The sequence below is a fragment of the Xiphias gladius genome, chromosome 18 (genome assembly GCF_016859285.1).
Source record: "Xiphias gladius isolate SHS-SW01 ecotype Sanya breed wild chromosome 18, ASM1685928v1, whole genome shotgun sequence".
Taxonomy (NCBI): domain Eukaryota; kingdom Metazoa; phylum Chordata; class Actinopteri; order Istiophoriformes; family Xiphiidae; genus Xiphias; species Xiphias gladius.
In genome coordinates, this window is record NC_053417.1 from 14586268 (window position 1) to 14603565 (window position 17298).

A 17298-nucleotide genomic window follows, 5' to 3' on the forward strand; every position below is an offset into this window, starting at 1 on the left:
TTAATTCCATGGGTCATGAGTGGTCTCGCGTCAACTGGCGTACTTGCAGAGATTCACCAGAGGGCGACAAAAAGTCAAAGTCTCACTGGGGTTACTCAGTTCATTCTGCTCAAGGCGTTTTCTTCGCTGAGCGTACGCCGCGGCGGGGGACGAGCGCTGCGGACTCAACGTAGACGGCTTCAGGGGTGACAGCGCGGAGCCGCGTCGCTCGTTGAATCTGTGCACTGTAAAGAAATAACGACAAACACGATGAATTTTATTGTTCCCGTTGAAATGTGCTGTGCCGCCTTCACGTGCTGCTAGGAAAAATAAAATCGTGATTTCGAGGCGAGTGTTTACGAATGAGTTTAGCGTTCTTAAGGACTGCGGCTTATGTGACGTTTAAAGGGAGAAGCAGAGACCAGTTTATTGCTAAGATTATTATCCGTACATCATCATTATGATTACTGCCATTATGCAGGTCCACTTTCATGTTTAGTCTTTGTTTCGTTTTTTTAAGAAGCGGTCTTTATGTCGCAATTAAGGTTTAAGGTAAGATGCACAATATTTGTTCCATTCATGGGAATTAAAGTGGCAGAACAGCAAAACGTGAACTCTACGTACACGGTTACTAAGTAGATACATAATCTTTGTTGTCCCAGGATGGAAATTTGTTTCCACAGAATCCACGTCTCACAAAAACACACACACAAAAAAGAAAAAACATACAATTAAAAAAAAAAAAAAAGGAAGGTGGACATATGGTCACATATACACACATACACGTTCATGCACCCATACCTGTATAGTCACACACTGACCAGTTTTGGACAGTAAACAAGTATATTTACTGTGCCTAAGTAAAATTTTGCGAGACCTTATTTGAATTTGTCCATTTTATTTTACTTTATTCTTCTACTACTCTGTATTTCACAGATCAATATTGCACTTTAGTTTACTTTAGTTTACGTTTTAAGTAGATTCTTTGCATATAAAAGATATGTTTTGCATAGACAATATCATGTTATGTTATAGAACAAACTAGAGTATATCACTTAGTTAAAATCAGCTCCATCTTGACCAATTACAACAGTAAAATGCTACGTTCAAATGTATGCATAAGTAATAATTAATCCAAATTAATATACTTTATGACAGTATAAAGCGTACTTACTTACACTTACGTTAAGTACTTTTTTTCTGATACTAGGTCTGTACCTCTACTTAAGTAAGACTTGAAATGCAGGAGTTTTACTTGTAATGGAGTATTTTTTACATTTTACCACTGATGCTAAGCGCACACACACACACACACACACACACACACACACACACACACACACACACACACACACACACACACACATCTATACATAGTATTCAGCGAGGTATTTTATTTACTACACCATACATGAATTGTATCTGGATTAAAATAATCGTTTATCTGCCAGGCCTCTAAAATTAAACCACCACAGTGACCATAAAAAGTGGTATAGTAGCCTTTACGGGCTAGTTATTGTCAATGACGGGAAAACGGTTGAACGGCTGCTGCCCCGGAACCGAAGCTTACGAGGACCGTTGAATGCAGCATCCAAGCCACATAACAAGCCGCTGGAATCGACACGTAGCGCCGCTGCCCTCTTGCGGTGGAGGGAGCGAACTGCCGGTTTTGTTCAGGAGGATGATGAGCCCTGTGGCAAGTGGGCTCGCGCAGGCAGAGCGCCTCCGTACACACGAGAACCCGCCGAAGGCCGTCGGAGTCCTGCGTTGTAAATTCTGTACATAAGTTACTGACATTATTCGGGTACACATGAATGGCCAGTCGCACAACTCGGAGCCGACACACCGAGCAGCGAGCGGGGGGAAATCTGCGAACCGGCTGCAAGCATCGTCTGAACCGGAGCACGTACACCAAGTGCTCTCTGTGCGTCTCACACACAGACCGAGGCTCGACGGCTCCTGTGGGGATTTTCAAGCCGACAACAACGCGGCGAGCGAGTGAAATGTGAAGGGAGGAACACACGGACCCGCCAATTTTTTTTTTCTAAAATCTTTTTGTAAATGTATTTTTTTTTCAGTGGGTGTAAAATAATCTTGTAAATGTAATTGTAAAGCTCGTGTAACAACGTTTGTAAATAGCTATAGGAATAATAATAATTTAAAAGAAAAAATCCAGTTATCAGTGAGTTAGCTAGCTGTCTGGACTGACCGGCTTGGTTTTTTAAAATAAATATATCGCTGGACCGACGAGCTACGATGTTTCATTTGGGTGAGTGATGTTTGTTGTTATTTTCCTATTGCGGTGCACATAGTAATTGTCGTGAAATTGTGCTTTCACTCCAAGACTGTGATCCCCAGTGAGACCTGATTGTTACGTAGTCCAGTCTCTTTAAATCACTGCGTGGTCGCCCGTGAGGTATTTATCCTCTCCCACGGCAGCTTGTTATTCTGAAATAAACCGTGCTGTGTAGAAACGCCGAAGTGCGGACCCGCGGGCGGACTCACCGACGGGGCCCTCAGACGCGGACAGTGAAGCCCATCGTCGGAATGATTTGCTGGTGCTCGGGACACTAAAGGCCGGGATGTTTGTGTGTGTGTGTGTGTGTGTGTGTGTGTGTGTGGGGGGGGGGGTGCTCTCATTTGTGGCGGGGTCGGTCGTGTCAGTCACTACGCTCTTGTCCTGCATGGTGATTGTACTTTTTTGTCTTTCCCCGTTTGCATGACGTTCACAAAGTCAGCTGAGCTAGCCAGTAGCTGGTGCTTCATGGTGCGTGCACATCCAGGCATCGCTGCGTTGTGTTTGCCGTAGCCTATAAATAACGTACATTAATTGCCTTTTGCTTCAGAGCCAGCGAGTCCTGCATGACAGGTCAAATCATGCGGCCTTTGCTTTAAATAATTAGCACAATGCGTGTTTTAGGAAAATTACAGTTTCAACTGTGCCTCTTGTAAATAGAAAAAGCACATTAACTGTTTATTTTTTTATGATTGCATATGGTATCCATAAATTATGTATGATGATGAGCATCCCCTCCCCAACTCCTGTACTGATATTTTATAGATGCATATCAAAACAATGCATCTGATAGACACACTGAGAGCAATAGTGGAGTACTCAAAACATTAGGGAGGATTCTTCCTCTGACAGCTGCTAAACTACTGAAATCAACATTTTGCTGGTCTCTGAGTACTCCATCACCCATTAAAAGTTCAGACACCATTTGCCGGAATAAAAGGGGTTCAGTTTGTCGATATGAGCTGCAGGAGTAGTAAGCCACTTCAGGAACATGTAATCCTGATTCATCATTGGCTGCTGGAGGAGCCTTTCTCTCACCTGGATTAGAGGAATCCTTTGGTATGGGATGGTTCTGCTCGCTGAGGGGAATGAAGGAGAACAAAAAGGGGGGTTAGATAACACATATTCTCTCTGTCTCTGTCTCTCTCTCTCTCTCTCTCTCTCTCTCTGTGAACAGTACTCTGTGTGTGCTACCTACACTCCACTCTCCCATGCTTGACCTGGATTGGACAAAAGTCCTTGTTGTGTGTTCAGCCTTGAGTTTCCCTAATGGGAAGAGAACAGTCATTGTGTGTTTGATTCTCATGGCCAGCATTCGATATTTTTTGTCAGGTTGCAAAACGCCGGCAAGACCGAAGACACACACAGGGAAGCAGCATGTGCTGAACCAAGTCGTGCAATTATTGAGTAGTAGGACTGGTCTAGGAGCAGTTTTAATTTCATTATGTTTTCTTGTTCAATTGCACACACACTGCTCTTCAATGTCTGTTCCGGTTTTTGATGAAGGATTCTTTTCACGGTTTTCTTGAAGATCTATTCATTAAGAAATTAGCTTGTGAGTTCAATTTGTAGCGTTCTCTCTTCCCTACCTGTGCACTTTTGCAGAGTGCTTGTCCTGAACATTGTACTTAATTGTAATTGTGTCACACAATCATAGAAGCAGCACAGACAAAGTCAGCCCTTTGAAGGTTGACGCCTGCCACTTACAGTAATGTATCCTGGTGTGACTGTATGGCAGAAGCCCTGCCTGTTAGACATGGCCTGACTGAACAAATATTGTCTTTGTGTTTACCTGCCAGTGTGGTCAACAGCTGAGCTGCAGAGTTCAGATGCAGACCTGAGATCTTCAGAGTAGTTGCCGCTTGAAATCGGGCCCATTTGAGTTTTGGCCAGCACCTCTCAGAACTACCTCCGCCTTGACTCCCCACATCATTCAGCCTCCATCTCCTCTTTAAATCTCTGTGGGACTAATGCTGAATTGGAAAAAAACTGGATAGACCCAAGTGTTGCATTAATCGTTTGTAGAAAATTTGTTGTTACGGGCAGGTATTGGTTTGAATTTGGTTTGGATTTGATCTACGCAATAGTACTTGGTCAACTAAATTCAACCAGATTTTTCATATTTCTCTCAGGTCCCAGTCTCCAGCCAAGTGTATCTGCTGAACCTCTGCACTCATTTCTGACTCCTCGGTATAATAAAGTTCACTCAGTCAAGTGATCAACAAATATAACAAACAAATTTAATATGCAAAAATAATATGCAAACTACTGTAGCTGGTGGTTGATGAAAAAACCTTGATAAGAGACTGCAAGAAAACGCAGACTTGCTGATAAAACACTTGTGCTATCATAACACTACACCTGAATTCTAACTGACATTACACCTGCTCTTACAATCAGTTCTAAGTTTGCAATTAAGCTTTTGTAGTATTAGTATTAGGCAATTAAGTTTTGAGAGGCTGGTTTAATGAAAAACAACAAAAAATCAAAAGGAAAATGTTGACTTTCTTGAAGTTGTTCAAAGAGAACTGCGTGAGCTCAGGGAAAACTGCTCAGTAGCAAATTATTCCTGAAATTCAAGATTGTGATGGGAAATCATTCTGTGGATTTGAAACTAGGGCTGTGACAAATAATTATTTTCATCATCAGTTACTCTGCTGATTGTTTTGATTAATCATTTGATCTATAAGATGTCAGAAAATAGTGGAAAATGTCCATCACGATTTCCACACCTAACTTGACGCGTTACATTAACACAAATCTTTGGATTATTATTTATGTACATTGCCCATATTCTTTATACTGTGAACATTTTCACATTCCTGTGAAATTTAAACACTCTACAGCTCTTTTCACTTTAAGATTTCTCTTTAAAAATATATATATTTTTACATATATTTATAATAAATGTCTATTTTAAATTTATGCTTCTTGACTTTTGGAGTAGTTGTTTATTTTTCTCTTACTTTGTATATATTGACCGTTATGCACCACAACACTAAGACATATTCCTCGTATGTAAAAACCTACTTGATAATAAACCTGTTCTGATTCTGATATTGCTTGTTATTACAACCCAATGGTCCAGAACCAAACTACATGCAGTTAATTGTCACATAAGACAAGGAAAAGAAAAGCAGCAAATCCCGATTGAGAAGCTGACACGAGTGGTTTGGTATTTTTGCTTTAAAAAAATGCCTGAAATAATTAATTGATCTTTAAAATAGATGACAATTTTCTGTTGACTGACCAATCGATTAACCATTTGAGCTCTACTTAAAACTGTTCCCTTTTTTTGGCTTCTAGTCAGAGTGCAGGTTGAGTGTATTGATAGGTTTCGAGCAAACCCGTAATTCTCCCTTTGCCCTCTGCACCCAGTCTCGCCGTGACACTGGATATACCCACAGAAACTGTTCTTATGCTAATATAATTACCTCATGTTTTCAGCCTTTTCCAACCACTAAAAGTATTCTTCTTCCTCTCCTCTCATCTCCTCTCCTCTCCTCTACTCTACTCTCCTCTCCATGCACAACTGTAGCTGCTTTTGTTCGGGCAGAAATTTAGCTATAGTCACTGCTTTCATTCACACAAACATTGGCACATATTTTATCAGGCAAAATCCCCCCCAGCCCCCTTTTTGTCTGTGCCACCCCCCTCTCTTTATCTCTCCCTTGTTCTCTTTCACATACACATTTTTCCCACCCCTTCTACTACCCGGCCCCCCTCGCACCATCTCTCCTTCCCTCTCTCTCTGTTTGAAACTCTGCTGTCCGCTTGCTCCCACCAACTACAATCCCTTCCTGTCCCCCTCGCCACTTTTATTCACTCTTTTCATCTACATGTCCCCCTCAATTGCAAAAACGCCGCTGTCTGTGCGCACACACACACAGAGAGAGTCCCCTGGCTCGTCCTTTGTCTGCCTGCCTAATTTTCCAGCAGCAGTTTGGTTCCAGGGGATTAATGTGTGTATCCCCATGAAGTAAGTGATGAAAAAAGTGCAACCGAATTGCAGTGTATTTGACTTCTGTGTGTGCACTTTTGTTTTTTTTTGAGCAAGAGTAATTGTATGTAGGGCTTCTTTCTCCTTGTCTTTAAACTTTGAGTACAGACGGCAAAAAATTCAAGTGAAAACAAACGCGGCCTTCAGTGGATTTTGAGAATAGAATAGAAATCACATCCTTGGCAGTCCTGAAGCATAGGTGTCACAATGATTTTCGCTGCACATTTCAGAGATGATTAGGCAGCTGCAGGTGTTCTCCCCATGTCGGAGCCTCACTGAAGCCTGGAGGGCAGGCAGAGGGCAGCACGTCAGATGTTCGTTTCCCATGTACTCCAGCACTGATAGAAAAATGAACAGACAATGATTCTGACATGTGAATCTGATGCACGCTACATATCTGGAGACATTTTGCTGCCAAAGCGAGATGTCACAGTTTCAGCTGTGCGGTATGTTTTGTTATCTTCAACTTTGGTTTACCACGTTTGCCAACATGGGCAGTTGCTTGGTCATTTGGCTGGTGTCAGGAAATTCCTTTCGGCATTCTTTCATTGAAAGGGGACATGCGGTTTGGGTTCGAGTGAGGGTTTGCTTTTGATGCGTGTGTGTGTGTGTTTTTGTCCATGCATAAAAGATAGAAAGAGTGTGAGATGGATGGAGAGAGAAAGAAGGAGTGAAACACAAAGTTTGTTCTAGCCTGCTTGTGTGTGTTTGATATCTGTATCTGTGTGTGTGTGTGTGTGTGTGTGTGTGTGTGTGTGTGTGTGGAAGGGAGACTGGTGTGAGAGACAGTGATGGGGTTGAACGTGTGTGATGTACTGTGATAACTCTGTCCGGTATGTGGCTTTGGGAACTCCTTACCCTGGGGACATGGGTGAATAAGCTCCCGTTTAAAGGGCAACTTCCCTCTCTTTATCGCCTGTTGTTTTTCCCCCTTTATGCTCCCCACATCCTGTTAGCCTTTACCTTTTTAGTCTCACTGTACATGACAGTATACCCCCTCTGGGTCACCCTAATGCAAATAATTTTCCCCTTAGTTATGGTCATCGTACATGAAGTCTAAGATCAGTAATCCCTTCTCTATTATTTAGGTTTTTTTATAGTGCTGAAATGAGTAGTTGATTTACAGTGAAGACGGTTTTGATAGTTTCATTTATTGTTTAATGATCTGAATGACCCACATTCTTTGGGTCAGCCTTCTCTAGCGTGAGGATTTGCTGCTTTTGTGTGTGTTTTTTTAATCATTTGAATTAAATATAGTTTTTAGCTGTTGGCTGACACAAAGAAAAACTATTTGAAAACATCACCTTGAAGTCAGGGAAATTGTGATGGGTATTTTTTCACTATTTCCTGATATGTATTGATTTGGGAAAAGCCACAGCCCTTCTGTTGCAGCAGGGTTGGGCAATATGAACATAGGCACAATATAACAGGAGATCTTGCCATACAGTCAAAGTAGCTGTACCACTGTAATGTCTGAGTTAGTATCAGACCATCATGTGCGAGGCTACTAGCTTAATGCTAATTACAGGTTGCCTCTTAGAGCACATGTCTGTGTCATGGGAATGTTGCTGAACTTGTTCCTCTGGAGCCTCCTAGCAGTTGGTCTATATCACCCTATTGTGTTCTTAATTTGACTGACAGCTACTAGCATTGCACGTCAGGCTCCTTTGCTTTGAGCCTGGAGAGACAACACGCTTGATGTGAGTGTTAATGACCGCATTATAAAAGAGATAATAGCTGCTGTAGGCCACTAGACGAGCCCCCAGTGGTCATGGTGGGCTTTGCTCATTAAAATTCTAGAAAAGGTCTAGATTTAATGCTGTGACTTTGACAGAGCCCGCCTGGCAGTGAGGAACATATTTCAGGGGCGAAGACTGACTATATTTACTGTATGTGGTTCTTGTGGATACCTTCGTAGCTAAGAGTGCTGTAACCCTAGACAGTAACGGCAATGGCCCGTGACAGTCCCACGTGTTCAGTTGTAAAGTAATATGTGTTGAGTTGTAAACTAATATGCAAAGTGAATTAATACCCTGACCGCAGCTGCACGTTTTACGTTCCATTTACTGCACCATTACTTTCCCAGGACAGACACATTCCTTCAGTGCAGCTTTTGTTGTTGGAATGCATTAGCCATGCTCTTCCTGCAAGTTCAGATCCTTAAACATAAATGGTGAGTTTGGGCTTTATTGCGTCCATAATTGGTGGCTCAACCCTTTTTGGCTCCAGAGTAACTTCAGGCTGACTAGTGTCTAATGAAACAGCTGTGATGCAGCCGCCTAAAGATCATTGGCTGTCGGAAGGCAGAGGACATACATTACCTAGGAACAGATGGAGAGTGATAGAGGAGAAGTGAAGATGAAGACGTCAAAAATTTCCCCCTACTGTACAAACACTCTCACGCACATAGACACAAACCCGAAAAGCAAATGTGTTACGGTCTTGCAGGGAGATAGCCACGTCAGAGGAAACCCACTGTGTCCAGCTTCACCTTCTGCTGGCAGAGGATATTACCAATGGCCAGTTTGAAACTGTCTCTTGTCAACCTGCCTCAGTGGTTGACTGGATATGCACTGAGTAACACTGTTGGCTAATGCCTGTGCCGATGATAATAATAATCACAGTTGTGTATATTATGAGCCCTTTGTTGCAGATGTGAGGTAGTCACTCCAGTACAGTTTGACAGTCCCACTGCGTATGAATTATTCACACTCAAGTGGCCCAGAGTTCATCATCCATATTTAATAGTTGGGATAGCATACTCCTAACTGCAGCTTTCTGTTGGCTAATGGAGCTGTCGAACACAGCTTAAATCATAAGACTCTGATGAATGTGCACTTGATGATTGATGAAGGCATGTGCAATTGTTGACCAGGCTAGCTGGATATTCTTTGAAGACTCTTTGGTTTAAATGTCAAATTCTAGTCTATAACAAAGATGAAGCTTTTATGTGGCAGATCAAGCAGATTAAATGATTGCTTTCCAAATGAGTTTCAAAATATATTAGGTATTAGTCTGGTTGCCACAGTTCACCACTGAGTCTGAATTAACATTGTCCAATTAATGATCTCAGATCACTTTGATAGGCAGATGTGGAAAACATATCTACTTTGAAGAGATCTTAAAAAAATCTGCATACATTAGGTTTTTCTTTTTCCTTTTTTTTTTTTTTGTGCAAAAAATAGCAGTGGTTAGTCTTACAAGAAAGAGCTGTTGAATCAGTTTAAACTTTTCTTCTTAGTAGAATGTTTCAGCATTACATGTCCAATCCTGTCTAATTTACACATTCTGTTACACAGACTGACTGGGCTGCTGTGACGATCCTTTTCCTTACAAAGGTGCTTTGGGAATTTTTCTTTGAGGTTATGTCTTTGATGCTGGTTCATTTTGTCCTTGTGAAATATAGGCCACCCTCTGACCTATTCATATGTATCTCATCAAATGCAAACAGTATCTAACTTGCATTCTAATTTAGAGAGGTAAAAATTTCAACAGCATGACAGCAATTCTCTCTTCTGACTGTCTGTGCATTAATGCAGTGTCTTGTTTATGTCTTGCAGGGTTTACTTGAAGATAATCACACAACAACAGTTTGAAAGAAAAACACTGCAGCTTTCCCAACAGACTTGATAAACCTTGTTGTTTAGTGTGTGTTTGCAAGACCTGGGAGACATGTGGTTTTCTTTGATTAGTACTGCACCTAAGTGGGTTCTGAAGAAAATGTAGGAAATGGTGAGGAGGACAGTGAGGACAGAAACTATTCTCCAGCAGCTGTGGTCTTACCCTCTTGTGCTACCATAAAGCATCAAAGAAAAGGAAACACAGAGAGGAAGAGAACGGAGGAAAAGTAGGAGTGGGTCACCGCTGTGACCAGGCAAGGGCTTCAGTCATTTGCAGCACTGGAAGAACAGCCTGACAGACTGGAAGGGGTGAGTGGGTGACCACAGAAAGAGAGAGAGACGGGGACTGACGGAGGAGCAAAGGTTTGGAGGAGGAGGAGGAGGTCTAGGAGGGGCTGGAAAGGCCACTCTTCATGGCTACTGACCCAGGAGAGCCCACAGGCACCGAGGACTCCTCGGAGAAACCTGATGGACAGAGGGAGGAGGACACGGACCGGGAGGGAAGGACCGACCAACAAAGGGAGAGGACACACAGCACCCCCTCAGACTTCTCCTCCCCCCAGACTCAGGAGAGGAGAGCGACAGGAGGAGAAGATGGAGGAATCCGAGGAGGAGGAGGAGGAGGGGAAGCCAGCAAGGAGGGCGAGGAGACCACAGTCAAACCAATTTTATTCTCCATGGCCTCCTTACCAGTTGACACTGGTCAGAGACGACTGAGGAGGGAGAAGCGCTTCTTCAGAAAGAGTGTTGAGATTTGTGAGGAGGAAGATGAGGTGGTGGTGCCCCCCGAGGCACCCCACAGTGCCCCCCAACTGGAGCTGCGTTCCTCAGAGTCAGTCTTCACCAGTAGCGCCCAGCAGCAAGGGGCTGCTTCATCTTGTGCTGCCCTGGGCCATGACCCATCTTGTCCCAGCTCCAGCCAGGAGCCTGGCAAGGATGCTCCTTCCTCCACACCCACCCAAAGGGGGAAGGAGAGGGACCGTGAGCAGGAAGAGGAGGCGGAGATGAAGGCTGTCGCCACGTCTCCTGGAGGCAGGTTCCTCAAGTTCGACATTGAACTGGGCAGAGGAGCCTTCAAAACTGTGTATAAAGGCCTGGACACTGAGACTTGGGTGGAGGTGGCTTGGTGTGAACTTCAGGTAAGACAAACTGTTTTCTTTTCTTTCAGACCATCATTATACATAATTATAAATTCTGCATTAGGTGAAACACTTAGCTGAAAGATGAAATAAACCAAAAATAATTAATAAAGAATCCAGAATGTGTACACAACATGAGAGGTAAATGGAAATACTTTATATCAATAAATGATATTTCCAATTAGTGTGCGTCGGAGAACTTTAAATCCAATGTTGTGCTTTTGAAGTGAGTAGCATTAGATGTGTCCCAGGAGCCCTTCTTCTTGAAATCTGGAAATCTCAGCCCGTGGTGTGTTTGCTTTTCATATTGTGAGACTGCAGTTCATTGGAGACCGGGGTGAAAAGGAGGAGCATCGCTTGTAATTGAGTGACAGCACAAAGTGAGGTGGAGGTGGGGGCTCTGCCTTTTCTAGGACTGTTATGAATAATAGAATCATAGGCTGTCAGCGTTTCTTCTTGTAGTGATAGGGTATCCTATTAGAAACAGCATTTCTTGCATTTGGCCTGAATTACAAGAATTAATTCATGATACTTAAGGGAAGTATTCATTTTAGGAACTGTAATTATGACACTGTGTGGTAGGTGTAGTGTTTGAAATGAGGCAAGGGACTCCTCGAAGCTCTTGAAAATATATATATTGAAGGGTCTAGAAGGTGTATGTTATCTATTCTTTGTTACTTTATGGGAATTAAGAGAATTTTATCACTAATCAAGCAGTCAACATGTATCACAAGTTTTAAAATGAGACAAGATTGTTCTTATATACGTATTACAAAATATATGAGAAGGCTAGTTTTAACATGCATCTGGGTATAGCCAACGCTACAGTACAGTGCATGTCCCAGCCTACTCTTGGCGATTGCGTAATTTAATGAGGTATGGAATGGAAATAGTCGCGTGAACAGGAATCTCTGAATTGGATGCATTTTGTGAGGCACAGACCAAATAGGAACACTGTAACATATGTAGATGTAACAACAGCAAACTTTGCTGTAACAAACTGTCATGCGTTGACATTGTGATGGGAGGAAAATAATGAATATGATGAATGTTTTATACCAGAGCACTACATGCTGTAGCCAACTGGATTCATTATGCTCAGAAGTAATGGAAACATTGTTAGATAGTGTGAATTCAACATGTAGTGGGAGACAGACTTGTGGAGGAGAGAAGAAATGCATCCCCCTGACTCTTGGCCCCACAATAAAGAGCAGTGTTATGGTAAGCCATCTGATTTGACTGCTGGCTTTGTGTGAGAAAAGTCAGTCATGTGTTTGGTTTGGAGCTAATTCCAAAACAAGAGCCTTGACTAATCCTTGAGATCAGGCTCTGTCTGTTGGACTAACAAGCAGCAGGCATGCCCCCATCACCTTTTCTGGTTTTACTCCAACACCTAGTGAATCAGCTTCACATCAGCAGCTGGGCCTTGCTGCTTGGTATATCATACTGCCACAGCTCCCATTCAGCCCTACTTAAATACTTGATCTTTTTCCATGAGATCTGCTCAGGTAGCTCCTTTCACCTTCAGTAATAATGTTATCACTAATATGTTTTGCCACCAGACAGCATTCTTTTATGACACCATCAAAGGCACCACATCATATTTTGCATTGGCTTGGGAGTTTGAGCAAATCTGAGCTGGTTAAGCTTTTTTTTTTTTTTTTAAATGAAAAGACAGTTAAGCTGATTTGCGCACCCATATTGAATTTGTGATATCCAATTTTGTCTCCACAAATGCATTGGGTCAAATTAAATCCCATGGAGAATAACTCGTTTTTTTACTGGTTATTTGTTTATGAAGCATGAGGGCATTAATGGCTACATCAATCAGAAACTATTAAGACAATTACAAACACTCTATGCATATTTTAATGTGTAATTATATTTTATACTATAAACAGATAGTTATACAGCCTTTGAAAGAAAAACAGACTGAGATTCTGACACACAGAGCAAGAGCAAGGAGACGGGAAAAAGGCAATGTGAGAGAGAAAAGAGAGAGACACAGGGGGTGATGGTGAGTGACACAGAGAGAGAGAGAGAGTGACAGAGAGAGAGGGAGATGATGAGCCAAACAGAGGATTACCATGGCATCCCTCCCAGAGAGCAGTCGTGTAGCTAATGCTAAGTTACCACATGCAGGGAGACACATGAACACACACACACAGACACTCATGCACAAACACACAGAGAGTACACAGCGGCCTGGTCACACGCCTATAGATGGATCCAGTGCCACATTCAGTGCAACGTTCTAGTCACGCAGGTCACATGATCTGTAATTTTTACTTTGCCTCACCATAGCTTGTACATAGTTTCAGTGCAAAGTAGCATTAGAATGGACAATGGTGATCAGAATAATAATGATAGGATAGGATTTCCTTGCTGTGTCAGTAATGATAGACTTGATGCAACCACTAATTTAGATGCAATAATGGTCAATCTTTAATGACAGTACAGTGTGGATGAATCTCAGTTAAGGATTATACAATAATACAATTATATTCTTGTCAGTATTTTAATTGTGGTAAAAGATATACAACTGTATTATAGTTAAGTTTTATGAGTTGACTCAATTCTTCACACTCTGAATTATGAAATTCAAACAACAGTCATTCCAGCTACAAGCGCAGGTCCCATTAATCAACGCACAGAAGACTGTCCATGTATCATAATGCCATAAGACCGTGGACAGGCTGTGCAACATTTCCAGGGCACTGGATGGGACAGGATGATGAGAAGCCTGTACATGACTACCCAACGCACTATGTGACGCTACTGATACTATATCCACTGTCCTGTGAGATTGCTGCCTGGGAGCACCTAGCTCCTGTCCTCCCGTGTCCACAAAGAGAGGGAAGCCAGGGGATTAGCTGTCCAAATGCAGCTTAAAAGAATGGGTAATTAAAGTTCACAGTGCGGACACCATCTTTCTTCTTTCCTCTCCCGTTCCCTGGGAATTCCACACTTGAAAGGACAGGGCTATATATCTCCCTTGCTAGTGCTTTGCCATCCTTCACCCTAAGTGGATGTGATTGTATATGTCTTTTACATGTATTACATTTTTGTATGTAAGCTATTGCTCTCTGTCCGTTTGTGTCAACATATACCACTGTATGTGTCTGCCCCCCCCCCAACCCCAATCACTTTTTGTCTGTGTGAGTGAGCATGCAGAGTGATCCAGGGAGTTAATTACAGTGGGTGCCTGTCAGGCTGGAACAAAAACCCTGCACAGACAGCATAACTCGGGCGGCAGAAACCAGACTGGTTCAACCCAGTCATTCCAGACCGGCCCATCTCAGCTCAGCTTAGCCCAGTCACACTCAGAGAACTATAAACACTAGAGCAGCATTCAGGTCTGAATTACTACAGTACTGAAAGTTGCCATGATATTTACAACCCGAAATATTTGGTGATTTAACATGTATTGTTATAGAGCCTTTTGGATTAATGTCTGCAGGTAAATATAAGCCTAGGATGCTACCTGCTACAAATACCATGCCACGCTTCTAAGCAAAAGGACTCATCCTTACTAAGGGCATTTGACAACTTGGACTTTGACATGGTTGAGACTTATATTAACATTACATTTCAGTGTGTAGCACCTTTGACAGTTTGGCAGCTGACACTATAATTTAGCATTCACAGGGTTGAGAGATCATTTCCAGTCACTGCCAACCTTCTGCCTCATGCTACAAATAATAGCTGCTCGAGAACAGTATAATGTGCTAAAACACTGTTTTTCAGAATTTAAAAAAGTTGTTTTTAGGCCAGGTAAAGCAAAGACAGACAATTGATGGTTGACTAAAATTATTAGAGGCCAAATCAAATGGTCTACAGCTGAACTGACTAGACCCGGATGGAATCGATCCAACCAAACTCGCCAGACGCATTTTCAACTAGGGCACTGACAGTTGGCAAGTATCCCTTGGGCTGTATCCTCCCACCACAATGTTCATTACCTAATCAGCAATGGAAATTCAATTGCTTCTGAATGACTGAGACATTAACCACACAAAACTAGCCCTAACTGTATAGCCTAATCAAAATTCAATAAGTTTAAAGTACTTATGATCAAACTGTTATCACGTGATACTCGTCTAAGCCGGTCCAGTGAAAAAAAGGGATGCCCACTGAATCTCCTTTTAGGATTTTTGTCAAGTAGCACTGATGTCCTCGAATGTCCTTTTATATGAAGAAAAAATTGTATTTACACTTTTAGGTCTTGGACCTACCATAGCTCAGATGTTGTGTATCTTCTAGTTGGCCAGCTACGTTATAGCAGTGAAGTTGCCTCTAACTCTGTGCAACACTGATACTGTAGTTTTAAAACATACAGCAAATTCTGACCCCCTGCTGACAAGTGGTCACCTAAAAAGAAATGGCTAGTGTATTGTATTGGCTAGAGGGATCTATAGAGGTTAGTGAACTTGGCCCACTGGCCTGGGGTTCTAATCCGACGTGTGGGCCAGCCCTTATCCAGCAATCTATCTTGTTACTCTGAGCTGTTGTAGCTTACAGTAATCTAATCCAAGCCACCCGCCACCTAAGATTTTCAAGCACTGACATGCTTACTCCCACACTGTACGGCAACATATACTACATACACCCTCATAAATGTGCAAATGTCCACCTACAGCAAAAATGACGCTCCCCTATTTGTTGATATTGCTCTGAACCAACTCTATTTATCCCACTATAGCTGAGGCACACTCCTCCTTCAGACGAAAATGTAGCACGGAAGCCAGTTCATCTTATGTAGTTTTTTTGATATCTGATACTTATGCAGTGTTTGCCAGAATAGCTGTTTTAGGGCTCACGTGCTTTGGCATTCATGACCCCAGCCTCTTACCATCCACCAAATGTGCCTTGTAAGCTGCATCCTGTCCATTTCCACCGGTGTTTTATGAGGCTACTTAACCTGCAGCTTGACCTTCTGCTCTACCAGATGTCTGATCCAAAAAAATCTAGCATTGCACAACCAGGTCTTAGGTCTTTCTCTGTTAAACAAGTTATAGTACTTAGGGACCTCCCATGGACCTCCATGTAACAGAGGCATTGCATCACCAAACTGACAATGCAGGTGGGGACAAAATGACAGGAAAGCCCAAAATAAAATGTAATTAATTACAATTACACTGCGAGTAATACTGCATTTGTGAAACTTGTAATATTCAGTATTTGTTGAAATTGTATCAAAGGAGTGTTCCTGTATTCTAAGAGTTTTCTCATTTCAAGGTGAAATGATCAAGGGGATTCTGGTAGTTTGTCCACCATCTGTGGCATGAATAAGAATAAAATCAATCAGTATAATGCAGTCTGATCCAAGAATACCACAAAGTACAGCCTCAAAAATTGCCATTGAATTGACATCTCACTGACACAATCGCAACAAAAATTGAACATCATTAACTTCTTGGATCGCATCGTATTTTCTAGTGTTGTTGTTAATTTCAGAATAGGAAAAATTTCACATCACAAGGCAATGGAAATTTTTCTTTGACGTGGTGCACACGGTAGTGAAAATATACACATTAGCGTAAACATCATCACTGAACAGGAAGTGGCTAAGTGCAAATATGTGCATGTGCATGAGAGAACTACAGTTAGTCCCTCACTGGTTGTTTATCATTTCAGTGGCAGTTGTCCAGCCACTCTGCTAGACACAGTAAGAGCCGAGCGCATACACAGCTGCCATGTGTACAGTCAAGGTATTTGTAAGGATAACTGTGCCCTAAAAAGTCCATGATTCAGCCAGCTAACTCATTCACAGAGTTCTAGCGTCTACATACACATATACATGAATTTTTCATTTTTGAAAATGGGTTATTATCATTCTTTCTTAATACTACTATGTGCTTAAACTCTAGAGTATTTACTTGGTTAGGCTGCAGAAAGAAGAACAATCTGGCTGATTTAGAGGAAGAAAGACCAGGCCAGTCCCAATCGGGCTGCGTCAGGGGTTCACTTTCTGTTTATTTGTTTCTATGTTGCTTTGAAATTTCTGTGTATCTGATGGTTAAGAGACTGTTCTGTCCCCTTTTCTCTTGTGGTGGCAATGTCCCATTTTGTTTTGTCTGATCTTTTTTTGTTTTTGCTGTCTTACCAAAGTTTGACTGATTTACTGTAGCATACATCTCTACGTTATTACTGTCATTTTCAAGAGTTTATTGAGTAGTATTCACTTACATTTATCACACAGGTCAGCGTGAGTATTAGGCAGTAATCGTATTGTATTGGTTGTGTTTAGCACTCTTGGCAATG

The 17298-nt window shown here is 42.1% G+C and overlaps 1 protein-coding gene across 1 annotated transcript in view; it reads left to right on the forward strand.

The window, feature by feature from the left end:
• Positions 1-2154: 2154 nt before the first annotated feature.
• si:dkey-151g10.3 (serine/threonine-protein kinase WNK3) overlaps positions 2155-17298 on the forward strand; it is a 36714-nt gene continuing 21570 nt past the window's right edge. The window contains exons 1-3 of the mRNA XM_040151590.1: positions 2155-2248; positions 9836-10500; positions 10603-11034. Of these exons, the coding sequence (XP_040007524.1) occupies positions 10309-10500; positions 10603-11034 (624 nt within the window). The 5' untranslated portion in view covers positions 2155-2248; positions 9836-10308. The remainder of the gene's footprint in view (positions 2249-9835; positions 10501-10602; positions 11035-17298) is intronic.